At 46.3% G+C, this 27,616-nt stretch overlaps 1 protein-coding gene across 1 annotated transcript in view; it reads right to left on the bottom strand.

Moving 5' to 3' along the window:
* BARX2 (BARX homeobox 2) overlaps window positions 1-26,919 on the bottom strand; it is a 59,449-nt gene extending 32,530 nt beyond the window's left edge. Inside the window, exon 1 of the mRNA XM_079763063.1 lies at window positions 26,357-26,919. Coding sequence (XP_079619189.1) covers window positions 26,357-26,543 — 187 coding nt within the window. The 5' untranslated portion in view covers window positions 26,544-26,919. The remainder of the gene's footprint in view (window positions 1-26,356) is intronic.
* Window positions 26,920-27,616: the final 697 nt, after the last annotated feature.

Here is a 27,616-nt window from a genome sequence, read left to right as displayed (position 1 = left end):
TAGGTATTACCCAGTTTTTATTTTTCAGCTTTAAATGTAGCTACATGATCAACAAGGAAACTGTTGCATTAGTCCTGGTAACAACGGCCTGAACCAAGGGTGTCAATGAAGAGACGGACAATTAAAAGAGAAACTACACCGTTTATGGAGACTGATCGGAGGTGGGGAACATAAGGAGACAAATCAAGGCTACTCTAGAACTGCATGCCTATGAGCAGGCAAATGGCGATCCCATTACACACAGGATAGGTGTCAAAAGAAAGTCCTCCTGGGGAGAGAGGGGCACAGAAAGGAAGATGAGTTTGGTTTCTGACTTACAGATTCTATCGCCTAAGTGTAAACCCATCACCTCCAGGTGCGCGCCCTCCGGAGTGTGAGTGGCCTGCTCTTGGCGCATGAAGGAGGGCTCTTACCCTCCTATAGTTGGAGCGCCTCACAACTGCTCCGTGTCTGGGGGGAAGAAATGCTCCCGCCCCAATGATCTGAGGCCTCAAACCCCTCGGCACATGAAGGCTCTGTATTTCACCGCATCGATGGAAACCTCTCCCAGATCAAGCGAGGGTCGCAATGCGGATGCAAAACGCGGATCAAGAGGATATGTGTATGTATGTATATATAACCCATGGTGGGTTTTTTTTGTTTTTTTTTTTGCATACTTCCAAATTGCATTGTTTACGCAGCTGTTCACAAACTCTGTTTATTTTTGTCCTGGGAGGAAACAGAGAAGAGGGTTTTGCCTTTTAGGCGAAGGAAAAGATCAAAGAGCCCCCGCGCCCCCCCGTGCCCAGCCTGAGAGGGTATTCCACTAAAGCCTCCCATCTGAGCAAAGATCAAAACGGGCCTGCTGCCCTCGGAATGGCTCCTCCGCGGCACGCTTACAATGGCACCTGTCGGGATCCTCCTTTCACTGCTCACACCAAATGGACAGGCTTTGTGTTGTCCTGGGACCGGGACGTGAAGGTGACAGCGAGGCTCTGCGAAGAGAAAAGCATTTCCCACCAGGCTTCTGGAGGCAAGGCAGAGCGGGTACCACTGCTGTTTTACGAACCGAAGTGGGAAGAGAGTCCAGGAAGGAGGCCAACTGACAAAGGAGCTCTCTCCATCATTTTCTTTTTTTTAAAAAAAAATATTTTTTATTGATTTTTTACAGAGAGGAAGGGAGAGGGATAGAGAGTTGGAAACATCGATGAGAGAGAAACATCGATCAGCTGCCTCCTGCACACCTCCTACTGGGGATGTGCCCGCAACCAAGGTACATGCCCTTGACCGGAATCGAACCTGGGACCTTTCAGTCCACAGGCCGATGCTCTATCCACTGAGCCAAAACGGTTAGGGCTCTCCATCATTTTCTAAAGTGAACTTGGGAAGCAGATGGCAAACCCCGGCTTTCTCTCTTGGGACAAGGGGGAAGAGGTGGACACCCTCTCTCATGTTTTCTTTCCCCATCGATGCTGTGTGTCACCCCTTTAATTGGTTCTAATCGCCCGAAGCAAGACAGAAAAGTGACATCTATCCCCAGCACCATTCTGATGGGCACGCGAGACAGGCCTGCCCTTGTCACCTGTGAATGGGGCATTGTTCACTACCTCCTCCTCCAGCCACCCACGTGCCCTCCCCAGTCTGACGGGGGTTTACTTAAGGATGTGGCAATAGCAGTCAAAACTATAACAAAAACGGCAGCCTGTGACGCTCTGGGTCTCGACGGTTCTCCTTTTGGGAATTTCAAGGCGAAATGGATACTAGATTATCTCGCATCGAAGTTTGGATCAAATCGATGCTTAGCGTGGGTTCCTGGTTCAGCACCCTAACCTCTGTCCTGGCGCTGTCCTTCCCTCTACGGACCTTTCGGTGCCTTCAGCAAAGGACAAGTTACCATTTCATCCAAAATCCAGGGGCAGTGGAAGCAATCAAGAACTATCTCAGCAAGAAAGAGAGTTGGGGGCTAATTGACTGATTTCACATCCAGGCACCCACAAGTTCACATCAAAACTATAGCAGGGCCTGGCCGTGGTGGCTCAGTGGTTGAGTGGTGACCTATGAATCAGGAGGTCACCGTTTGATTTCTAGTCAGGGCAGATGCCTAGGTGGCAGGCTCGATCCCCAGTGTGGGGCATGCAAGAGGCAGCCAACTGATGATTCTCATCACTGATGTTTCTATCTCTCTGAAATCAGTAAAAAACATATTTAAAAAAAGAACCATCTCAGCAAGAAACAGAATGGGGACTAAGTTACTGTTTTCATACCCAAGCACCCACAATTCCACGTTAAAACTACAGCAGGAGATGCCAGTCAGTCATATGGTAACATAAAGTGAACAGTCATGTGTGGTAGTGGGGTTATGCCTTGCACCATTGCACCATCACCACTGGCAGGAGGCAGCCGATCAATGATCCTCTCTCATCATTGATGTTGCTGTCTCCCTCTCCCTTCCTCTCTGAAATCAATAAAAACATTTTTTTTTCTTTTTAAGTGGCATAGATCAATGCATACTGTCAGCCCTCTGCACTTGCGGACTCCCAAACTCAGATTGAAAAAAGTACAGGTATTTATTGAAAAAAAAACACCACAACAACAAAAAACACACACCACACACACGTATAAGTGGAGCCATGCAGTTGTTTACATAGACACACTCTCTCATTTACAATCCTGGGTAGTGGGTATTATTATGCCATTTTTGAAGATTAGGAAACAAATGCTCAGAGTATCTAAATAATTTGTCCAAATTTACACACTTACTGGCAAGGGACTGAGAATTCAAGGTCTGTACCTTAAACGCTGCAAAAAGCTGTACGTTATTATAAATACACGACGATGCCTCTCAAAGAAACCTTGTTAAACAGAGCCAGACTACAAGCCATGCCTTGGGCATCGACCACTTCACTTCACCCCACACGACAATAACTTACATGTGCTCATACACCTCTAAAAGGCTACTGATGTCTTCTACATCTTTGTTTTTTCTTTATCCACCTTCCTTATCATAAACCTTAATCGTTCTACTTTCCTTTAAGCCAAAGCGCAGGTGCTGAAGTCTCTGAAAGCTCCAAGTCAAGTTTTCTTGACTTGTATCCGTCACTACCAATTTCTCTCGTTACTATCGTAGCCAAGTTTCGGTCTAGACTTTATTATCTCCACTTTCTCATTTCTTATTTCCTCCCAAATTGGCTGCAAGATGGATTCTGCCCCAACCATCCCAATGCAAATATGTCCTGGTCATCAACAAGCATTTCCACACCCTGGCCATATCTCTCAGGTGGGGTCCGGAGTTTCTTTCCTGACCAATTCCCAGATGCTGCTGGAGATGCTGGCCCCCAGAACACACTCCGGACACTAGTCAGTCTTCAGTCAACTGCACCCCTCAGCTACAACTTAGCCCTGCTGATCACTTAATTCCTTTTGAAATTTTCTTGACATTCTTTCCTGATTATTCTTTTCTCTCTCTGACTGGGTCTTTGCTTAGGGTCCTAATTTTCTCCTGCCCATTGAATGCTGGGATTCCTTAAGGTGCCATCTTCCCACCACTACCCTCGTTCATCAGCTTTTGTCTGGATGAGAACAAGAGCCTCCTATTGGTTCTCCTGCCTTCAGCCTTGACCTGGTCAAAGTCGTCTTTCAAAAGGATTCTCCCCCAACCCAAATCCAAGTGTTAGTCCCATGTTTAAATGCATGCAGTGACTCTCTGGAGTTTACGGACTAAAACCTCCACAGCATGGGCCCCTCTCTTCCCAACCTCACTCGCAAGACTTTCTCTTTATGCTTCACTTTCTATTAACATGGACCTGCCCAGAGTTCCCAGACACATACCAGGCTGTTTCAAGCCACTTTATCTTTGGTCATATTTCCCCCTTTTCCCCACATGCCCCCAGCTTCACCTCCATGAGTCCCATTCCCAAGGCTAATTCTTATTCATACTTTAAGGTTCACCTCAGGTTTTCTCAACAGAAAATCTTCCCCAACCTTTCCCTGCTTCCTCCTACACCGACTGGGCTAAATCCTGTCCTTTGGGTTCACTGCAGGAACCTACAGTGCCATCATGCCCACCTTTCACAGAGCTCTCCTCCGAGTATGTAAATTGACTTACGTTTGTATCCTTTTACTATTCAGTAAGCCCTTGGATAATTCATCTTTGTAGCTGCTCCCTCAACATGGCAAAGGGTGGGCGCTCAATGAATGTTTTCTAAGCTGACAAACATCTATTTCTCTTCCGCCAAACGAAGGTGCTCTTCAGGTCTATGGTTCTAATCAAAGAACCAGTTCTCCAGATGTGAGAGAGGCAACATCTGGCTTACAGTTGAACTTGTTCTCTTGGCTCTAAGAGCCACTTGTCCTTTGCCCCTCGCAGTCAACCTGACAGTCTTCCCAGGAGAACAGTCATCTGAATAATAAGTTTACTACACTTACACTCCAGGAGAGCCAACACAGGCGAGAACCCAGATGCTGCAAGTGCAATACCCATGGGCTACCCTCAAGGTGGACATGAGCTGATCTGATCCATGGAGCATCATGATGTTCCTGGAACAGCTATTAGAACAACTGATTATGTTTTTTCTCTTTCTGAAAATATCCTTAGAGTGGAACTGAAATCCCAAAATGGGAGGTCAGGGAGGTAACGTATTCCAGTCTGACTTTCTCTGAGCCACTGTGTTATGAAGGAACAAAACACAGAAATCCCCAGCTTTTAAGAACAAGGAAAGTCCTAGTTACATAGGCGCCTTCTCTCACAAAGCCTATCATGGCCCTTGGCTCTCTGGAGGTTTCTTAAGCTACGCATTAGAACTGGAATCAAACTCAGCTTTTGCCAATGGGGCTGCAGTGTGTTCTGTGCAAAGTGAACCAACATACTTCCTGACCTCCCATGCAGATTCTGATGAACTTAGCTAACAAATGATGAGTGAGCCAGAATCAAAAATACTTACACACGAAGCTCTGAAATTCCAATGGGAACAGCAATGACAGTATTTTTTTTTTTAATTCACCTGTTGCAACCTGGATTCTAACACTTTACTGTGAATGGTTACACTCTCAATTAAATTTTTTCAGCACACACTTACTGAGAATCTGCTTAGAACAGTCAAACATTTGTACATCTATAATCATATTCATACTTTCCTGTTTCCTACTTGATATTCAAGAACCTCCACATACTTCACCAATGAGCATATCTCTATTCAAAAGAAAAAGAGTCCAGAAGAATGAAACAACTTACTCATGTCACTCTAGGGGCCCATTATAAAATTAGAAGTAAACTCCATTTATCAAATGAGCCTCTATTCCTGGTAAAACATAAAGCCCTACTTTCATCAACAGGCATAGATTATACTCTGAACCTCCAAAGCAACAATGATAAAAAGGGGGAGAAACATAGAATGGATTTATGAAGTGACAGTAAGTCGTGACTCAAAAACACACAATTCACCTACAGGTTTTTGTATTGCCCTTCTACCACACAAGTATTAGGTTGAGTTGATGCAGGTTTACTTCTGAAACACAACTTCTACTAATTTCATACAACCACACCCACAACACTATATAAAGACTGGTGATAAAAACAATTACCTGAAGGTCATGAGTCCTTCAACCATCAAAGAAAACCAATGTTCCATTAATGTTCATTACAGCATTCAGGGAAAGGATCTCATTTTAGCAACTTTCTGCCTCTGCTAGAACATTCCACTCAGCCTGCCTGTCATCTGCTCTCTCAGGTTAGAGGATGCCTTCCCTAAGTGCAACCCCAAGTCCCAGTTGGGTTCAGGTGTCCCTCAGCGCAACCACCTTCCCCCATCACAGAATTTGTCATATAATGCTATACTGGTGACTCATTATTTAACGATCTGCATCTCCCAGAACTCTGAGGGCAGAACTTGGCAGCTTGGTCACCACCCTATCTCCAGTCTTAGCACAACACCTTGGGGGGAGGGGAGGGAGGGCGGTAAATACTCAAAACAATTTTTATTAATGAACTGTCATTGAAACAATTCTAGTTGAAACAGTAAGGGCTGTTAGCTTTTCTGTGCTTTAATCAGAACATTTAGCGTGGATCACTCCATCATTTAAGGGTTACATTTAATCACTAAGGTTTCAATGTAGACATTGTGTTTGATAAATCTGTTTAGAATCCGATTTTGTATGAAATCTAAGAAACCACAGTCATCTGTTCAACTTCCTGTGCCCATAAAGAGGCTAGTGTGCTCATTAATAATTTTATTTCCTAAGGGGCACTGCTCTTAAATGATGCTATACACCTTTATAGGGCATTTCTCAATATCCACTAGCTTAGGCCAGATCCTTTCATGAAAAGATGTTTAATGCCAGTTATGTGTGTTAGGTGACTGACTTCTTTTGGTTTCTTAGCATTTTTCATCCCTGAAAGTTTCTGAAGGTCTTGCAGTTATTCTGATCAACAACTTCACGGTTCATGAAGGGGGCAAGACTCTATGTCTCTATTATATGGAAGGTTAAGGAAGAAAGGAACGAATGTTGTGCGACAGGGAGGGTGTGCGAGCTGCACTGGGACCTTGCTGGTAATCCCACCAGCCTTCCTTCTGGGCATCGTGGGGCTAAAGGTCAAGGGCTCTGGTCGTAGGAGGTATAGTCATTGTCTACAACTGCAAGTTCAAATCCCATGTCCTGTAGCACTCAGTGTCCTCATCAAATTCCAGCATATTCTGTTACTCCAAGTCCCGTTTCATGTTTAAGCCGTTGTGAGGAGTTGCTATGCACTGTTTAACAGCTGCCATTTAACTCCTACCCGCCACCCAAATAGGCTACGCTTGAGTCTTGTAGATGAACTTGAAACGAACCATTATGCTGCATGGGGCAGTGCAATCAATATCAACTTAGGGAATTAAAAGGGACACACCGAGCAGACAGTTTACTATAGATAAATAAGGCCTTAAATGTAAAGATTATAACACTGAAGCAGACAATAAAGTCCATTAACAAAGTGTAACGAGCCCCATATTATAAATTCTTAGACCAAAAAAATAAAAAGGGGGGGGGCAAGGGAGGGAGAGGAGCAGCAACATCTGAGCACCGCAGGTGTAGGGTGGTCCCTAGAGACGAAAAAGTCAACTGTGTGGAGAGAGTGGGGAAGGGTTGAGCAAGAGGAAAACAGACTGACTACAGTAAGCAAAGCACTAAAGAAACGCTGGGCAGAGACAGTTCTCAACACTTCGGTCAGTTTGAAAGCGATACTGTTGTTAGCAGCTACCATATGCCCAAAATATGCCAAAATATGCTAGATGCTAGAGGCCTAAAGAAGAATAAGGCAGAATCCTTGCCCGATGGGAGCCCAGAGCCCCACAGGGGAGAGAGACGGTCAAACAAGAAGTTTCAGTGTCCCCTCTTGACTAAGCCTGGTGGGGCCGGAGCACAGGGGAAGGGGGCAGCTGATGCGCGACATGCTATAAATCTAGCATCCGTTATCGCTCTGGCTTCTTGCAAATGTGTCCCCTGGCGTTCTGATGTTGAAACATAAGGAAACGTAAGTATTTGTTCTTCAATTTGTTTCAGAGGTGAACCTGTTGTCCATATAAGACTCAGGAGCGTTAGCTCATTCGATCTCTACAGCAGGTCCAGGAGCATCGGTGTTACCAAACTACTTCACATGGAAAAGGAGAGGGTGGCTCAGTGGTTGAGCATCGACCTATGAACCAGGAGGTCACGGTTCAATTCCCGGTCAGGGCGCATGCTGGGGTTGTTGAGGCTCAATCCCCAGTGGAGCGTGCAGGAGGCAGCAGATCAATGATTCTCTCTCATCACTGGTGTTTCTATCTGTGTCTCCCTCTCCCTTCCTCTCTGAAACACATATATGAAGAGGACCAGAGAAGTGCAGCAACCAGCCCAAGAGGACCAGCAAGTGGCAGCGCTGGAGACTCGATCTACGCCTTGCGGCTCAAGTCTGGTTGCTTTCCTACTAGGTTTGGAAAATGGATTTGAAGCTTTTAGAGATACTCCTTCAGGGAAAGAAAGTCAAAACCCACCCCGTGGCAAATGCAGCGCTGGCCAGCTCGTGAGGATTAGGGAAGTAAATTTCTTCCGTGTGAACCAGGGCTATTTCAGGACGGGGCAGAGGGAGAGGGCTGGACGGGGCCCTGCAGGGGTGTGCCGGGGGACCAGCGAGATTCCAAGCACATTAAAGGCCTCACTCCCCACCCTAAATGCACGAGCCCCCTGCCCACGAACCCAGGCTCATCCAAATGACCTCATTAAATTCTCTGCTGCAAAGCTGCGGCTTCCTTGGAGGGAAACCCTGTGGGGACAGGCTGGGGAGGAGACGCCTGTGCTAGCTCTACTGACACTCCAGCAGGGTCCTCTGAGCTCAGTGCGTGTCTCCCAACAGAGCTGGTGGCAGCCCAGGTGTCAGACAATGGCAATATTGTCAACGCCAGCAACCAGGCTGTGGGAACTAAATACAATCTCTCCAGGGTCAGCACAACCCACAGGGTGGAGAAGAGCAATTTTCAAAATCAAACCTCGTCCTATTGTTTCACCGACACTACGCTTCAGATGCGCTAAAGATTCCATTTACACGATACATATCTATCATGAGAAGAAGCTGTGGCTTCTAATCTAGAAGAGAAACTATAGATTCGTGTAGCTATTTTAAAGAGGAGGTATTTTTAGGCCTGGCAGTCCTCTGTGATCTTGGTTAAGTAATTTACTTGCTCTGGTTTTGTTTTTTTTTTCCTTCCCAGTCAAAAAAGCAAATGGACTATATAGGCTGTTCGCTGTTCTAAAGCTCCGAGTCTTTGCAAACTCTATAAATTATTTCAAAAGGTTTTTAAGGTCTATCTTTTTAAGTGGAAAAATGTTAAAAATAAAAATGTCTTCTCTAGTCAGCAAATGAACAAGAGTGGGGCAAAGACCATCTTAACCAATCAATATAATTTTTTTTTTGTTTTGTTGCTCTGGGTGACAAAAGTTTATTTCATGTTTAATTTAGAGAAAAAGTACTTCACGTTCTAATGAAAATTATTTCATATTTTCTAATTTTTTTATCTTATTACATATTTATGAAACCTTTACTGTAAAACTGGGCAGGCTTATTTTCTAGTGATTTTTACACTAAATGCCTTGATTCATTTAGAAAAGAAAATATACAAATTATTGTCACTTCCGGGGGAAAATTCACCAATAAAGCAAGTGAACATACGCCCACTTAATACGCAGTATGTGTTCCAAAATAAAAACGGCATTTATCTATGCAAGGAGTCGATATCATTTTCATTCAACTGTAAGACTGTCCTTTTCATAGAAAAATTAATTAAATGAGTCCTGGCCCAGGCATTTGTTAAGAATGGTCAAAGCAGCAGTATCTATAGCAAGACCTGGAAGTCCATCAATGAAATGGGTAAATATATTCTGGTTGTTTATCCACTGGACACTATGCAGCAATGAGAGTAAGTGAACTGCAGCTACACATAACCCTGGTGGTTCTTGGAAATGTAATGCTGTGTGAAAAAAAAACAAAGTCACAAAAAATAACAGCAGTGTGATAACCTTTATATCAAGTTCAAAACCCAGCCACGCTACACAATATGCGAGGTAGGGATACAAACGTGGCAAAACTACAGCGAAGAGCAGGATCTGAACACAGAACTGGACACTGTCGCCTCCAACGGGGACAGGAAGGCGCGTGTCACAAGGGACACGGCAACCTCGGAAGACACGTTCTCTGTTCATTGTGTTATTATTGTTTATATCCTACTTAGATCTTATAAATATTTTTATCCATTCAATATTTAACGTTTCAATATCAATAATGAGATAAAATTTATTTAAGTCATACCCTTCCTGGAACAGTACTTAAGTCAGTGGAACAGAATGGGTCAAATACCGGACCATGGCCATCAGCCACTCGCTTTGCAAATCTGGATGTTAATACATTCCAGAGGCCTTCAGCTATGTAAGAACTTACCGTTCCTTGGGGGCGGGGGGAGGGGGGGAATGTCCTAATCATTCTAGGGGTAGTTTGATAGCCTGGAAATAAAGAACTAAGTAAGGGAAATCTAATAAGTCTTAATTTTTAAAAAATCCAAAATTTTAAAAAAACATTGCTGAAGGTCAAATCGGGACTCATCACCACACTTTTAAAAAGCAGATACTATTCAGAAGTCTAAACTCCAAATTAGGCAACTGAGTTTCCCCTATGTGGGACAAGGTTTGGGTTTCTCCTCTGCTCCTCCACCCATATTTTTGGAGTAGGTGGTTTTTTTTAATTAGCACGGTAGAAATCAGAGGTTATCACTTAATGTAGTTAATCTCTAGACAACCTAGAATGTTCTTTTACTTCTCCTCTCTGCTTCCAGGCTATCCCACCCAAGAAGAGGGCTCTCTCTACTTCTTTCTCTTTCCTCTTCGACTAAATGAGAAGAATAATAGTATCACATGATTATTATGAAGTAAGTTAATTCATGTAAGGTATTCAGAAAAGTTCCTGGTGCATAGTTCAGTGTAAGTGTTTGCTATTATATGTGTTTTGTTTATCATTTTGTAAATTCATCTCTGAAGTAAGAAAATCATTGTAGCCCTCACCGGTTTGGCTCAGTGGATAGAGCGTTAGCCTGTGGACCGACGGGTCCCAGGTTCGATTCTGGTCAAGGGCACGTACATTAGTTGCAGGCTCCTCCGTGGGGTGAGGGCTCATGCAGGAGGCAACCAATCGATGTGTTTCTCTCACATTGATATTGCTCTCTGTCTCTCCCTCTCTCTTCCACTCTTTCTAAAAATCAATGAAAAAATATCCTCAGGTGATGATTAAAAAAAAGAAAATCATTGTAGCACGTACCACACATACTTCTCTTTGAAGTAAATTTTACCTAGAACAACAATGGTTTCTTCCTCTGAAGTCAGTCTGCCTTCCACACATACACACTCCTCCCCAACTCCCTTTTGGTGGCAAGGATTCCCAGCCTCCTGTCTGGATAAACCCAGCAGTGGACAGGAAGGTACAGCTGAATCAGGTTCATTTCACATCTCCCTCTTCCCACTGGGTTTCATTAGCTCCAAGGCTGCTGCAGAGACTGAAGTCTCCTCTAACCTAAGTGCCTCAGTGAAAACAAGAGTGTAACTGAGGCACCTAGAGCATCGGGCTTCGTCCTTCTTGAATGGTCTGTCAGCCCTGATCCCGAATTAGTTGAAAATTCCAACAGACGGCAGATAGACGTGCATTTCCACAGCAGAGGTACCCCAGCAATTCGGCGCTTTACCAGCTGTACAAACCCTTCCAGGTGGGGCTGTGCAAATGCAATTAATTGCACAACTTGCATTATTACGACTACTATTATTTCAAGGGATGGGCAACACATCCGAGGGAAATAAGAAGCATTTATAAAATGTCACCCAAACCTCAAACTGGAAAATGTCAGTAATACTGATACTCCCGAGGTCCTCTATGTTGTCATCCTCAAATTTTCTGGGGAAATCAGTGAGTGTTGGAACAGCAACAACAAACAAACAAACAAACAAATAAATAAATAAATAAATAAATAAGTAAATCACAAACCCCCAAATTCCGTTGAATCCCAAATATTTTATTGTAAATATTCTAACCCCTCTCTCAGTGCAAGAGAAATCCTGTCATCTCTAGAAAGGTTTGGAAATGTATCCTCGGCGCTCAGAGCCTGATCTCAACTTAAGAGAGTCCTTGCAAAATTCCCCACTAAACTCCCACCCCGGGGCCTTTCACCCGTCACAGAGCCCTGGTCTGTGAAGAATCAAAGGAGGTATTCTGATGGCCTGGAATGGCATCCTCTGCCGTGGATCAGTAGCAAGCTTATTTCACCACCTGGGAAGCCTGCTCCCAACAGTCTAGTTCAGCGGGCGGCACACTTTCCCCGCACACGGCCCGACGGTCAGTGTTTCAGGCTTGTGGGCCACGCTGTCTCCGTTGGGACCACTCACCTCTGTGGTCGTAGCACAAAAGCCACCACGGATATTCCCAAATCGATGGGTGTGGCTGTGCTCCGATAAATCCTCAGGGACACTGTTTGGATTTCATGTAGTTTTCATTGCCACAAAGTATTCTCCTTTGGATCTCTTTTCAACCATCTACAGATGTACAGACCGTTCTGAGCTCGTGGCAGCAGAGAACGAGGCAGGAGGTCAGATTTGGCCTCCGGTCAAGCCGTCTAGAAAATCACGGTGACGTGTCAGTCCCCTGAGACTGCCAGCTTCCCTCACAGTCGGTCTGTGGGTACGTTCACCACACTGTGAACATTTTCAAAGCACCGAATGGATGCTCCGGAATCAGTCCCTCCTCCCCAACACACCGGGAGGTAGGTCTGTTCTGCCAATAGCAGGAACCGAGGCACTGGGACCTCACAGTCAGTGGGGGGTCCCAAGCAGAGTGGTTTTCTTTTTAAAAAATATATTTTTTATTGATTTCAGAGAAGAAGGGAGAGGGAGAGAGAGATAGAAACATCAATGGTGAGAGAGAACCATTAATCAGCTGCCTCCTGCACGCCCCCGACTGGGGATCGAGCCCACAATCCGGGCATGTGCCCTGACCGGGAATCAAACCGTGACCTCCTGGTTCATAGGTTGATGCTCAACCACTGAGCCACACCGGCTGGGTGGCAGAGGGATTTGCTGACAAGATTTCCACTGAGACCTCGGCTCCCTCACGGCCTCCGAACACCAAGTACACGCGATTGCTGGCAAGGCACCGCATGAATACCATTACTGTGTTCTGATACAATAATAATGATCCTTTGTGACCCAGGATGACGAAATTCCTCACTGCATTGTTAATATATATGATAATTTGGCTACATGTGTGGCTGGGCAGGCCATTGCCCAATCAGAAGTCACCGAGGAACGCCTCTGATAATAAGCACGTAGTCCTAGGACAAGTTCCAAAGTGAAATATTCCATTCTCATTTGAAAATGTGTCTTCCTCTGGGGACAAGTGCTGAACAGGCATCTGAAGATCCAGGCGTCAGCACAACTCGCTTTCTTACCCGGACTCTTCTTGCCAACATTCCCTCACCTCCCATCTCCCACACCACCCACTCCTGCCCCCTCCCCGCCCACTGGAGCACAGACACGTGCACTTTGCCTCTCTGAATTCCTATGTTGAACAGAATATCCTCCACACGCTGCCAAAGATCCCTATCTCCCACGGAATCCTGTTGGAACAATGGTCTGAGGAACTTGGGGGACCAGGTCAGCCTCCCTACACAAATCCAGGGCTCCATGGCAGCCAGGAGGACAGAGCCACATGTCCCATCCCACCTGCTCCCACCTGGCCCCCACCCACCACTGCACCTGGATGAGGTCACCAGAGACGGCTGATGGGAATCTTCACTCTAAATGGGAGGCAGAGGCAGCACCCTATTCATTGGGGGTTCCTTCCCACCATGAAGAGGGAGAAACACCTCATCAAGAGCACGTCTCTCACACCATGGAGCGGATTCACCAAGTAGAGCATGACATCAGCAGATACTTGACTTCCTAGGCAACAGTGACTAGCTGAGCAACACAATTCCAAGAAAACAAATCCATGCACGGCCCTTGTCCCTGCGGCCCTGTCCACAGAATGGCCTGCATTACCACTCAGAGTGCAACCCTCAACCAGCCCCAACAGCAACTCCAAGGCCCTGAAAGGGGGACTTGGTCGGCAACTCCCTCGGAACCACAGACCCAATGATATACCAGGACAACGAATAGCCCCCAAACTGCTACCTTTTCCCACACCGTACTCTCTTCTAAAAGAAAAGACTCTCCTTAATCTCTGTGCTTCAAAGAAGAAATGAAATGTGTTGAGGAACTCTGCCACTTTCCTAAAAAAAAAACAACAACAACAAAAAGTCCTTGGGATGCACAGCTGTATGAGGAGACACAGCTTCAGGGTAATTATCATACGCAAGTCTTGTAAAAACTGAAGTAACAAAGCACGTTTTCTGATGCCGTAGGGTTGACCTGTTTACGCCACTCATGTACAAATTTACAAAATTCCGAATCCCCATTCTAAAACAGAAAGGCAGGGGGGGGGGGCGGGGGGGGGGGATGAAACCTATCTATCCATGAACTTGAACAGCTCACAGACCACCCAGGTTGCAAGAGGCCTCAAAAGGCCGCGAGGGCAATGACACAACCGACAAGAATGCTCCAGACTGAAGTGGTGGGTTTTTTTTTTTTTTTCAGGATATTTCATTTTTCTTGGTTTTACTTCACCATTATAGCAATCTTTCCCTGAAGGGCTGTGCTTCAGTCAATCAAGATGAGGTTATCATTATAAGATAATTATTTGTAATAGAAACTATCAATTACCGAGCGCGTACGTGCTAAGGACTACGCGGAAAGCTTTACATACATTATCTCGTTTAACCTACATGACTAACCCTGTTAGGTAGTTATTAATATCTCCCTTTTACAGATGAGGAAATTGAGTGTCAGGGAGATGAAATGACTCGCCTAAGGTCACACAGACAGTCAAATGCAAAGAAACCGAGGACCACCTGACTGGAAAGCCATACACGAGGATCGCGCCCCTAAACGGCCTCACACGTGTGAGTCATGGGGTGTAAATTGTACCAGCCTCCTCTGTAATCTGTAAGCTGTTATCTACACTAGAGTAGTTCCCCAACGCGACTTTTCAGGATAATCAAAGAGAAAGCTTTTTTTTTTTTTTTTTACGGGGTGGGGGGAAGACAAGTGGTAATCAGGTTAACATGAAATATGCTTAACTTTCCCAATAAAGAACCAGAAATGGATAGGTGGTCTGCAAAGAGAAAGCTTTTTAAAAACAGACTCACAGAAGCACCGCAGCCCAACTAGACATAATGTGAAAAACCCAGCTCGTATTCTTTTGTTTAAGTCAGGGGTGGGGAACCTTTTTCTGCCAAGGGCCATCTGGATATTTATAACATCATTCAAGGTCCATACAAAATTATCCACCTGAAAATGAGCCTGCTGTATTTGGTCAGACATTGAATTAACTCACCCCTAATGCCTTGGCAAGGCCAAAGCAAATGATTTCTCGGGCCTTATACAGCCCGCGGGCTGGATGCTCCCCACCCCTGGTTTAAGTGATGACAAACCATTTGGGGAGACTTTTATTTTCCCCAACAAGAACTTCATAAAAAATAGTCCCAAGTCTTAATTCTTCAAAGCATTGGTCTGGCCTTTAGTTGTTAAACATTTTTTCTCTGGTTCACAACAACCAATGAATACCTGCTGGGAATTCCACCTTTGACGGCCCTAGAACCACAGCTCAGAGCCCACGAGATGAGTTCAGTGTCGCACAGTCGGGCGGCATCAAGCCCATCATCCCCCAACGACCTCACTTCCCGTGAAGTCTGCGTGCTTCTTAGAATTCTTCTGGAATCACGCAGAAACCCAAATCATCACGGGAAATGAGAGACGAGAGACTGACTGGCACACATTAAATGATTATAAATATGTACAAAGGCGTTCAAAGGTTCAAAATAAACTCCTATGGAGCTGGCTCAGTCGACGGACCTGGCTTTCTATACAGTAGTGAGTTCTGTGGAAAGGGACAGACTTGAGTGCGTTTACACACTTTCATATAGATTCTAGGTAGTACGGAACTTTATTTTTAATTTTATTTTTAAAATATATTTTTACTGATTTCAGAGAGAAGGGAGAGGGAGAGAGAGAGATAGAAGCATCAATGATGAGAGAGAACCATTGATCGGCTGCCTCCTGCACGACCCCTACTGGGGATGGAGCCTGCAACCCGGGCATGTGCCCTTGACAGGGAATCGAACTGTGATCTCCTGGTTCATAGGTCGATGCTCAACCACTGAGCCATACCGGCCGGGCTTGGACCATCTTCCTTGATGAGATTTCCTCCATCCCCCGCCCAAAGCCCAGCTTGCTTCCTCGCTTTAGGAGGAGTACGGTCTCATTGGGAGGGGTTCGGGGGGCTGACGACACAGCGAAGGCTCAGTCCCTTGGCGTGAGCCCAGCCACCGTGCGTGTCGTGCTCGGAGGACTGGCCCCTGCCTCGCAGGAATGTCTGTTCGCTGGCCCCAGGTCTGACAGATCCACCATCCCTTCCGTCATGTCCTATTTGGCCACCATCCCCTGGATGTGGTCATTAATTCCTGCTGACCGGGTGCACAGCCAAGTGCCACAGCACAGCCCTCTGGCTATAAAAGGTCTGACGAGGGCCCTGGGGCGCTTTGATTTAGTGTTTTCTTCTCTGCCCGTGTGTGTGTGTGTGTGTGTGTGTGTGTGTGTGTGTGTGTGTGTGTGTGTGTTTAGGCCCAGAGGGCTGGACTGCGAAGGGGAAACCCTTTGGCCAACTCTCCACAGTACAAACTGTTTCATCCACACTAAAGAGTGTTGTTTTTTTCCCCCTCTGAAGGGGCACAGGAAGGCAGAGCTCCTAAAGGGCCACATTTGTGTCAATAATATCTTAAAGAAACATTTCTAAATTGGCCGTGTGTATTTTGTAGAGAAGAGAAAAATGTCTCGGCTGCACCAAAGCAGCTGCCACCCCCATTGTCACTGTCACGTGGTCTAGGTTACCTTCTCTAAACCACAAGGACGACCATTTATTGATTATCCTGAACAGACAGCTCTCTGTGTGGTCACCATGGTGACAGTTCCCATCCCTCCCTAACAATCCCTGGTACCACACATCAAACCGAGTCTAAAATCCAATCGTGGTTACAACATATAAAGAGAACGCCACCAGCGTATCAGCCCACATCAACAGCATTCTTCCCGGCTAAGCAGCTACATTAACATGTTTATATCCTTGGCACTCACAGCTGTCCTTCGATGGTTTTTTTTTTTCCAAGTTAAATTGTCAACAGCAATGGACCATTCTCAAAGCCAAGGATGGCACGTCATACCAGCAGATGCAATCAAAGGCGATTTATTGTGGTTTGAAACATCACTGAGAAGTGGGGGAAAGAGAAACCTAATCACTCTTGCTTGCAATGATTATCGATGTATATTTGGGAAAACACACACACACACACACACACACACACACTTCCCAGCAATTCCTCTAGCCCCGGTGCCCAGCTCAGGAACCATTCACTCAGATGCCAAAGCGTTGCTGGGGGAACAGCAGTTACCTTGGTGATGAATAATGTCCCCACCCAGCCAGAGGAGGTAAGGAAGATCCGAACACCGATTTCAGGAGTTCCAGTGGCTGCGTGAGTGTGAGCTGTGCGCGTGTCTAACTATAAAGTGTTCTTATTTCCCCTCTGTGAGACTGAAAAGCTTCTGTTTCAGGCTAGAAAAGCTATTAAGAAAGCCATCAAAAGCCCCACAAGATCAAGGGTTCCATGCGTATGGGGGTCTCCCGTACTATCATTTTTCAATGTTTATGTTACAGAGAATTTCAAACATACAGAAAAGCACAAAGCATAATGTAGAACATCTGCGTACCCATGACCAAGCTTTGCCAAATCTTAATGCTTGGCCATTTTTACATTAAGCCTTTTCCTTAATAAATACCGTAATTGCCCAGGAAAATAAAAACCTGTGAGGAGCTTTCTCCAATCCCATACCCTTGCCTCCCTAAACAATATATAGATATTTTGCATGTTTTCAAGCTTTATATAAACGGTGTCAGACTGTGAGTGTCAATCTACAATTTGTTTTTCTTCCTCAGCACTGAGTTTCTAAAATCTATCCATTATTCACACAAGCGGATCTGACTCATTCATTTTCATCACTGCATAAAAAGACAGCACATACGACTTCTTTTTTTTTTCCCTTCTAAAAAGCAGGAATTGTTTTTGGAGTTTTCATATCTCAAGCAACGTAGAAATGAGTGTTCTGATACACATGTCCTCGTGCACACGTACAGTGATTTCTCAAGGCGTCCACGCCCAAGTGGGAGTGGGAGCTACAGGATGCGTGTGCATCTGCGGCTTTACTGGGTGTTGCCACAAACCTCTCCAAAGTAACTGTACCAAATCCTACTCCCACCATCAGAGTATGAGGATGTCTACTGCTCCACATCCTTGTCAGGAACTGATGCTGTCAGATTCTTTCATTTTCACCCCTACCCACTGGGTATGAAATGGCTTCTCCTGTTCACCGGTGTGTGGCTGATTACCAGTGAAGCAAACTTCTTTTCATGCTTACTGGCCGTCCAGCTCTTCGTTTCTATGAACTGCCCGTTTTTGTACTTGCCTTTTATCTTATTGCTTGTAAAAGATCGTTACCTATTCTGTGACTTGGAGAAAGATGCTTTGCATCTCCACTTCCCCATCCGTAAGGCGGAGATAATAGTAGCCATCTCTTAGGGATGATTGGAAGCTGGTCATGAAGCACTCGGTCCAGTCAGTGCCTAGGACATGTTAGACCAGTGATGGCGAACCTATGACACGCGTGTCAGCACTGACATGCGTAGCCATTTCTGATGACACGCGGCCGCATGCCGAGGATGAAACATTTGCTGCTCCTGAGGATGAAACATTTGCAAAATAATGTTTTTTCCTCAAAGTGACACACTACCCGAGTTATGCTCAGTTTTTTGGCGAAGTTTGACACACCAAGCTCAAAAGGTTGCCCATCACTGTGTTGGACACTAAAAAACACCATCACTGTTGCTGCTATTGTTCTGACTATGGATAAGGTTCAGGATATAAAGTATTTCTAGCTTTTCTCCCAGATGTGTAATAAGACCTGGAGGACTCAGAGGAGCCGCCTCAGCAACTCTCCTTGTCCAGACTATTTCCCATGGTTCGAAGGCATGATCTCAGTACCTGGTTATTTGTAAGTTACCATCAGGAACATGGGGAGTCAGTTCCCCTAGATATTGCTTCCACTCAACGTGGAAGTTACATTTCCTTCAATCCACACGTGGCCGTGGCCTCCTCTGTGAATGACCGGGGGCCCGAATCGGTTCCGTTCAAGTGTGGCAGGAACTCTGGGCAGAGGGCACTGGGCTGTGGAGGCCGGCAGGGAAATCAGGGTTAGGGACCTGCCAGGGTTCCCAAGATGGAAACTCAGCCGTGACTTCCTGGGATTCCACCAGGCCCGGGGCCAGTCCCTTTCCCCACACGTCATCCGTGATCCTTGGATAAGAAAAGCCGAAGGACAATTATCCTGTCACTTATCACATACACCGGTGTTTGGCAATAATGGCCAGAAGCACACTGACATCCCCCAGCGGGCAGCCGGTCCCATTCAGTGCTCACTGTCGGACCAAGATCCAGAAGGTCACGCTCCTGAGGACGTGTTGGTGAGCGAGAGACGCAATAAAAAGGGCCCGGGTCAGCCTCCCTGCTGGCGCTCTTGACACCCTTAGTTTGGTATTGAGAGCCTCCCAGCTTGGCTCCTAGTCAGGGGCAGCCTGACTTTTCCTGGGAGAAAGGCTGCGTCCATTCATCCTGACGAACCCCGCCAATGCAGTCAGCAAGCATAGAGAGCTGTCCTCCAGGCCTATCAGGTAGTCCTGACCTCAGCTCCAGTGGGTAACTAACTGGCAGGGTCCCTTTCCAGATGCACTTGAACATGATCTAAAGTTCAGAATTCTCTCCCTTCGGAATCAGTTTCAACAGGCGCAAGAGAAAGCAGAGACTTCCCTTAGCGACTGAAGAAAGAGGCCTTCTCTGAGCGATCCTGGGTAAGAGTCAACCCCAGCCCAAATATAATTAGCCCATCTTCTGATATCTATCTAGGTGCACTGCTTTGTTCCTTAAATGCGTGCCAAGTTTCCACCTTCCAGAAGTTAAACTGCCATATAAAAAATGCCCTGGCGATGATGAGTAATTAGACACCGTAATGGAAAACTAACTGTGTTTTTATTTAGAGCATTCGTTTTAACAAGACATTTCTTTTTCTAACTGTTATTAAGCTGCAATAAAAATCAATGAAATCCCGAGGGTTTGCAAAGGTTTTTTTCTGGTTAAAATGAAAACAAAAAAACACACCAGAGTATTTCGTTGGCTAATACCACCAACTTTGTACAAGGCCCTGCTCTGAACCCCATTATTAATACATTCTACTGTTATTCTATCCTGTCCCCCATGCAGTAGGGGTGGGGGGAGAATCATTCCAACCTCTGGAGCAGCCAAAACGGAGGCAGACCCTGGCCAAGGGGGAGAGAAGGGTATGTCACATGTAAAATGTCTTCACCCACAAAGTCTCGATCCTTCTCTTCCCTTTCTCTTCCTCATACTGAGCCCGAGGGTGCCACTTACAGCAGAGTGGCTGGTGACGGTTCTGCGAATGTTCTGGCTTCGAAGAAGGCTCAGCCAGCTGTGAGCATGGGGTCCACCCCCCCACACTAGAAACTCCCACTCCACCGAGTGCTGCATGGGCCCAGGACTCCCCAAAAGAGAACACTGAAGCTTCGATCGACGCACCCCATCCAAATCCTTGCAGCCCTCTTCACCCGATTCCAGTGAAGAGCTCGTCAACGGACTTCACTCGGCCAGGACCAGGGGCAAGCGTGGGGGTCGGGCTCACAACACCCGCAGAACTTCACAGGTTTCGTGCAAATGAGGGAGCCTCAGATCCGGGCCACCTGCCTGGCTTTCATCTCTGTTCCTCTTCCTCCTTGACCTCCAAACAAAAGTGCCAGTGCCACCTAAAACTGCTCCGGGGTTAGCACGGACTCAGGGCTCCACACTGAACGCCACAAGCCGGGCAGGCCCCAGGCCCTGGGTCTCCTCCCCTAAGGGGCTCCAGCGTGTTTCTAAGTGGAATCGACGTGGCGCACACAAGGCTGAGTCGAGCAGCTTCAAGAATTTCAAAAGAAACTCCTCTCTCTCTCTCTCTCTCTCTCTCTCTCTCTCTCTCTCTCTCTCTCTCTCTCCCCCCTCTCTCTTTCTCTCTCCTCTCTCTCTCTCTCTCTCCCACCTCTCTCTTTTTTTTTGCCTTCATCTCTCTGTACAATCCTTAACTGCTTTTCACACAGATCCCTGGGATATATTAATCCTAACGATCTTTGCATTTAGATTCCCGAGGTATGTTAAAACTGGCAACTTGATCACTGCTGCTGTCCACGCTCGTATCACAAAGTGCTTTCCATCCAGACGTACAACCGAAAAACACACCAACGAGCACATCTGTAGGAAACTGGTTTCGTAGCGTTACCATGGATGCGGTTTCACTGGAGTTGTCGTTAACGAGGTTAAGGTGGCAGTTTTGCTGGTGATAACGCCCTTTAGGTGGAGTTCAAAGAGGAAATTCCATAGGGTCAGCAAAAGCACTGAAGCGTCATAATGCTCCCCGATCCCAGTTCCAAACTGCCCATCACATACTTGAGAGGAGGACCGAAAAGGGCTTGGCCGTGGCTCTACGAGTCGTCTAGAGACATTTTTAAAATATCCCAACTGTTTGTCAAGATTTAGAAGAAACTTGAAATTAGTGACTCATCACAGTGCCATCACGGAGCAAGCATAAATATCAGTTGAGTTAAATTATTGCATTCAATGGAACTGAAGATTACAGGCGTTTGGAGAGGGTATGGTAACTTGTGAACGAAACTTCTAATCATTCTCTCATTAGAAAAAAATCACAGCCAGAGAAGAGGAAACTGCTCGTGAAGTAGTCACTAGTTAAAACGGACTCCTTCAAGAACCCCTCAGCACCCCCATTCAACAAAGGAGTTATAACATTTAAGGGATAATAAAACAACAGCTGAGGATCTCAAAAGAACTCAGCCCAAATATAGGCTGACCCTGATGAGCCCTGGCCCTGTGAGTCCCTTGATTTATGTGCCCTTACAATGGGAACAGGAGAAGCGGTTATGAGTAATTGCTAATAAAAGCCTATTTGCCTCTGGCAGAAATGCAAATGCTTGTTCGTAATGATCATTTTCCCAAACCCCAGTTTACATTTCTCCATTAACATTCCAGTGCCCAGCTCCCAGCTCCCAAGATCCTACGGGGTCTGGTTTCTGACTAAAAGCCAGAGATGAGTTTGGGGAACCACAGGAGCCAACTCCAGGAGGCGGTAGCTGGCTCCCTCCCTCCCTCCCTACCAAGTCAGGATACACGTCCGCACCTCCTTTCATTTTTCGCTGAGGTGACACCCAATCTTTGTGATTAAAAAAAAAAAAAAAGAGCAAGAAAAATGAACCCAAAGACACCACCCCAAAGAACTTGTTTCTCTTGGACCCACCAAAGGATAAAATGTTCTCAATGCCACCTCCTAAGATAAACACCCTTCCCCAAAAGCCCCTGTTAATTGGCTGGTTGTCTGTGCCTTGGGTGTGACTGCAGGAGTTTACCCCGGGGTGTGTGACCACATTGGAAAGGTCTTCCTACCCGAGTACCCTAACGAGGAGGACAGCATGGGTAGCACGGACGGAAACAAAGCCAACACTGATGTGACCCTAGCACTTTGCAAAAAAAGTGTCTTCTTCTTGGGGACACTGGTCTATGACCCCGTCCGCCTCAATACCTCCGGTCAGCTATGCAGTAAGATTGGCCAATCACGGAGAGATTCAACAGGATCATTCTGCCAGAGAAGGGGGAAGGAATTAGACTATGGTTTAAATTTTTTGTATCCTCACCCAAGGATATAGTCACTGATTTTAGAGAGAGGAAAGGAAAGGGGGGGGGGGGAGAGAGAAACATCAATCAGCCACCTCTCATAGGCACCCCAAAACCAGGGATCGAACCCAAAACCCAGGTATGTGCCCTAACCAGGAATTGAACCCAAAACCTTTGGTTTACAGGAAGACGCTCCAACCAGCTGAGCCACCCGGCCAGGGCTGGTCTATGGTTTTAATGGAATAATTAAAAGTCACGTACTGGTCATAGGTTGTAAAATGTTCAAATGTCTACATTCACCTCCCCATAAATGTGTATGTGCACGTCTACGGTATATCTAAGTTATACTATAAAGAATCATATTAAATTATAAGTAATTACCATAAATTATAAGCACAGCTGGTTGGTTTCTCAGTATCCTCATATGAAAATTCTGAAGGTAAACTCTGACATCCTTGTTTTTGTGAAGCGAGTTACTCATTTTTTTTTTCCAAACACCCCTCAAATTTAGAAACTCTGCCTGTGTCTAAAGATCAAACTGAAAGAGAGATCCCACCAAAGCTACTGTGCGGATACCCCCCGCAGTCTATTCCATCCTGGAGGCCAGGTTTCTGCAAGTGACTCTTCCACCAAGAAGCATAAATCACAACCAGAGAAATCGACAACACACTGCAGACTCAAAGAGTATTTACCACACCCTAAACAGCACCTCCTGCTCGGCCTTCCATCACTGTCAAGGCTCTCATGTTTGCGTGTGATCGTTACTGATTCCCAAACGGCAATATATTTCCATTCTGAATGAGGATCACTGTGATCAAATTGAAAAGGAGACCAACGTGTTATACACTAAATTAATTCTGAGCATACTGCGCATCTCAACAGTGGTCTGAATAACAAACCTGTTTTCAAATGGGGGCTTTCTTTGCGCTTCGTTTTTTAAATCTTACTTTCAATGTAATAATAAACGTTCCTTTCGTTTGGCTTAATTTCCCACACCAGGTTCCCTCTCAGTGATTACAATGAGACTTAGGAGATCCGCTGTGACTTAGAAACAGCTTTCTAAGACTAAAATCACACCGTTTGTAATAAGAAAGGGCCTGTTAAAACAGAGAGTAATTTTTTGAAGATGAGTTTTCCATTAAGGTTAGCGTGCCTAATAATAAATCACTGTCAGGTGATTATCTGCCTGATGTGAAACGTTTCCATCTCCCAGCTTACCGGAACTCAGGATCTTCTGCCTGAGGAGATTCAGTATCAAGAATTGACATTTTAATTATTAATCTAAACAACATGGACTGCTTACCTATGTAGAGGCCTTTTCAATGCGATCGCTTTCTTTCCACCCCAATTTTATGTACTGATGATGCAGGGTGGTGACTTTTTTTTTGTATCTTAAGTTTTCATTGTTTGACCTGACAAAGTTCACTTCTGTTAGTTACTTAAATCTTAAACAGCAAACCGGAGGATGAGAAAGTTCAGTAACTTGAATTCCAATGTGTGCCTTTCCCTTGATTTGAATTTTTTAATGCGTTGGTTCCACCCAAAGTGCTCGTTATCTTGATACAGAAAAAAAACTACAGTTTCATTCTGGGTGACAGATGCCAAGAACTTATTGCTGTTGTTTTTTAATTAATAAAAAAAAAAAAGATTAAGTTCATCCAAGCTAAGATTTTGATCCTCAACATAACCGTTAAAAGCAACAAAATGCTTTGGAAGCAGGGTATTTGCAAAACCTTCGCGAAGACACTAATGGGATTCCCATGACCTAATACATGTAAGGCTTTAACTGTAACCGTAAACCCGCTGAAAGCTTTGGGTCTGAAAGTATGGACTACTGTAGGCAGTTTTTTATGGGTTTAATTCCACTGGCAAATCCCAGTTTCTGTATTTTAAATCTCAGCAAGAGCAAACGCACATCACATTTCCAAGAGAACAACGCAAAGCAAGCAAGCCCTGGAATGAGAGGGCAAGAAAACCACTGCCAGCCACGACCCTCTCTCACGAACCATCAATGACCATCAGAAGCACAAGACTGAGCGACGCTTTCAGTTCATGATATCCGCGCAGTCCTCTTTTCACACGCAGCATCAGATGAGTCATTCTATTTCCCTCTGATTAATTTCCCACACAAGGTTCTGTAAAACACAGCACTTAGCCTCAACCGATCACTGGACCACTGTTTTCAGAGGCTCTTTATTACTTGTTTTCTGACATGTTTTCTTCTATGATCCAGTTCCGTAACTGTTAAAAGTCAGAAAAGGCTGCCTTCAAATCAATGGATGGCGGTGCAGTCACTAAAACAAACAAACAAACAACCAAACAAACAAAAACCCTGTAGGCTCTATGCTCTGCCTGGGTGTTTAGAAGTTGTTCTGTTTTATCCTGGGAACCTCCAGGTATGTAGCCGTAGCAGGATGCATTGAGATTTGTGATTAAAACAGATCCCCTCTGTTTAATTTGTGATGAAAAGGATTTGAGTTATTGTAGCAAATGGTTAAATTTATGCTTAACACAAGATGCAGCCTACGTCCCCTGTCCAACATCTACAAAGACTATTCACCCAGGGTTTATACATGGCGGGCACACAAATGTAAAAATATCAACATCAAGGCTATCTACCTTGTTTCTAAAACGTCTTATCTGTTTCTTATCTTGGCTATTTCTGGATTTTTAAAATTCAGTATTACAAGTTTTAGTGTTCCACACCTCTTAGGCCTAATTCCACCTTACAGATAAAATTTATTTCACAGAGGTGTAACTGAACATAATATTCATGTTATAACCAAATACATGTAGGCACAATCTGGTGGTAAAAGAGCTTTATGGTGCGTATTTACACACATATTCACTGACTATCCTACAGGGACGTTCAATGGAACCAACAGAAAGGAAAGGATTCCAAGCATTGCCCAGGTCTTGGCCTGGCCATTCCAAAAACGCCTTTCAAAACCACTGCTAGATCTTCACTTTACTTTTTCAATGTAAATATGACAAAATTGATTTATGTCATGCCATCCACGCAACAAACATAACCCCAAAGGGTCTTTTGGTTTGGAAATGCCACGTGTACACCTTGAGTTGAAAGCACGGTCAATAACTTTAATAAATATTGCTTCAACTTTTGTTTTGTTTTGTTTTGCTATCCCTGCGTTTAGATAGTCTAAATTCTCTTCATGCACTCAAAGTTTTTTTTTTTTTTTATAAATACCTTTGGGTTTCTTTTCTACATAAAGCTACGCCTTTTTCAGTATATTTATGAAGTACTCTTTTATCGTCACTATTGGTCTTAGTTCTTCCAGAGAACGAAACCCAGACTTGAGGAATGTTTTTATTGTTACCATTGTTGTTTTTTTAGTTGTTTAGTTTAATTTAGTTTAGTTTAGTTTAGTTTAGTTTAGCAGGCACATAAAACTAATTCCGCTTACAACACAGTGCGACATATTCCGGAAATATTTCCCCCAAAGGGAGATCCTTTTAAGTAAAGTTCAGTGAATACAGGATTTTGTCGAGAGCCTCCGGATACCGCTTTACTTGAAAAAAAATCCCCAGTGGAGACAGAAGATTGGAGTTAACTCCAGGCGAGAAGTAACACCACTTCCTGAAACAATGTTTTCGGCGCTGAACCAGGTCAAGAGTTTGAACTTTCTGACTGAGAACCAAGGCGGCGCTGGGCAGGAGGAAGCCTGTGGCTCAGGCGACCCGCTCCTGGGGCGCGTTGCCTTCCCCCCTTTTTCCAACCTAGTGCTCCACACCTTGGCCAGCCCTCCCCAGGCTGCAGCTGCCTGAGCCATTTGCCCGCCGCTGCTAATTCTAGTCCTCTCGCCCTCGGGTCGGAGGACAGAGGGGGTAAAGCGCCCGACACCAGCGAGAGAGGGAGCGCACCCCACCAGCCCCGCAGCGGGGCGTCTTACCGGTACAGGAATGCAGGGGCTTGGGTCGCACGACCAGCGAGGGGCACACGGAGTAGAGGGAAAGTTTCTCAAAGTAGTCGCAGGTCTCCTTGGAGAGGATCTCGTCGATCATGAAAGTCTTGTAGCGCCGCCTGGCTGCTTTGAGTTGGCCGGGCGAGGTGAGCCTCAGCTCCGCGTGGCAGTGCATGGTGAGCCGGGGCCGCGGGGGCTGGCGCACCGGCGGCGGGGTCTGTGCCCGGCGCCTCGGCAGCCGGGAGGCGGCGGAGCCCTGGCGGGGCGCGGAGGGGAGCGGGCACCGGGCGCGCCGGCCGCGCGTCTAGACCCACCCGCAGATCAGCATCTTCGCCGCGCCTTTTTGGGACACCGCGACTGTCAATCAGCGCGCGCTTCCTGCAGGGCCGGGTGCGGAGTCACGCCGAGGGGGCGTCGGCGGCCGGCCCGCCTGTGCCAACTCGGCGGGAGCCTGCGCGCCGCGTGCCCGTCGCTCTCCTCGCCTCCTCCCGCCTGCCCTCGTCTCTCGCTCTTCTGCCCGTCTCTCTCTATTTTAAGACACTCGCTTTGCCTCTCCTCCCCGCCCCTCTGCTGGAACAACCTCCAGGTGTGTGTGTGTAGTGTGCGCGCTCGAGGGTGCGCGCGGTGCGGGGAGCGCGCACTGCCCCGCCCGCCGGCCTGGCCGACGAGGGCCGCGGCCCCCAGCGCGTCCCAGCGCACCTCCTTCGCGCGCGTCTTCTTCGCGCGCATCTCCCTACCCACCTGGCCCCGCTGCCCCTGCCTTCAAACCAGGGACGGGCGGGTCTAGTTCTCTTACTAGGAAGAAGCCGAGTTCTCGCCGGGGCTCCGGAGCCGGCTCCCCCGGGGACCAGTGTGCCCTTCTCCTTCCCGGCTCGGACCCCCGCCGGCCCGGTCCGGAGGACTGCGGCCGCCCCTCCTGCCCGCTACGCTCGCTGCCCGCGCGAGCCGAGCACGGGGTGTTTGCGCCCATTGCAAACTTGACTGCCCCGTGGAGATCCCAAACCATGGATGACCCTTGCCCTGTCCGTTATCCCAGTAATAAACTGTAGAAATAAAAAAGTAACCGACAAAAGTGTGTATTCCTTTTTATTTGTGAACTACGTGTAAACTTTTTCGGTCGCCAGCGCCGGCGTGCCCTTCGCAGGCAGCGTGTTCTCGGCATCTCGGACCAGGGACACTCCCGGCAAAGCGACTTTTGTCCCCCTTCACTCGCCACGCCGCGCCGCAGGGTTCCGGGAGCCGAAGAGA

Source organism: Cnephaeus nilssonii (genome assembly GCF_951640355.1).
Source record: "Cnephaeus nilssonii genome assembly, chromosome: 22".
NCBI lineage: Eukaryota > Metazoa > Chordata > Mammalia > Chiroptera > Vespertilionidae > Cnephaeus > Cnephaeus nilssonii.
Note: the sequence above shows the minus strand (reverse complement) of the source record. Positions and strands in the feature narration are given on the sequence as shown.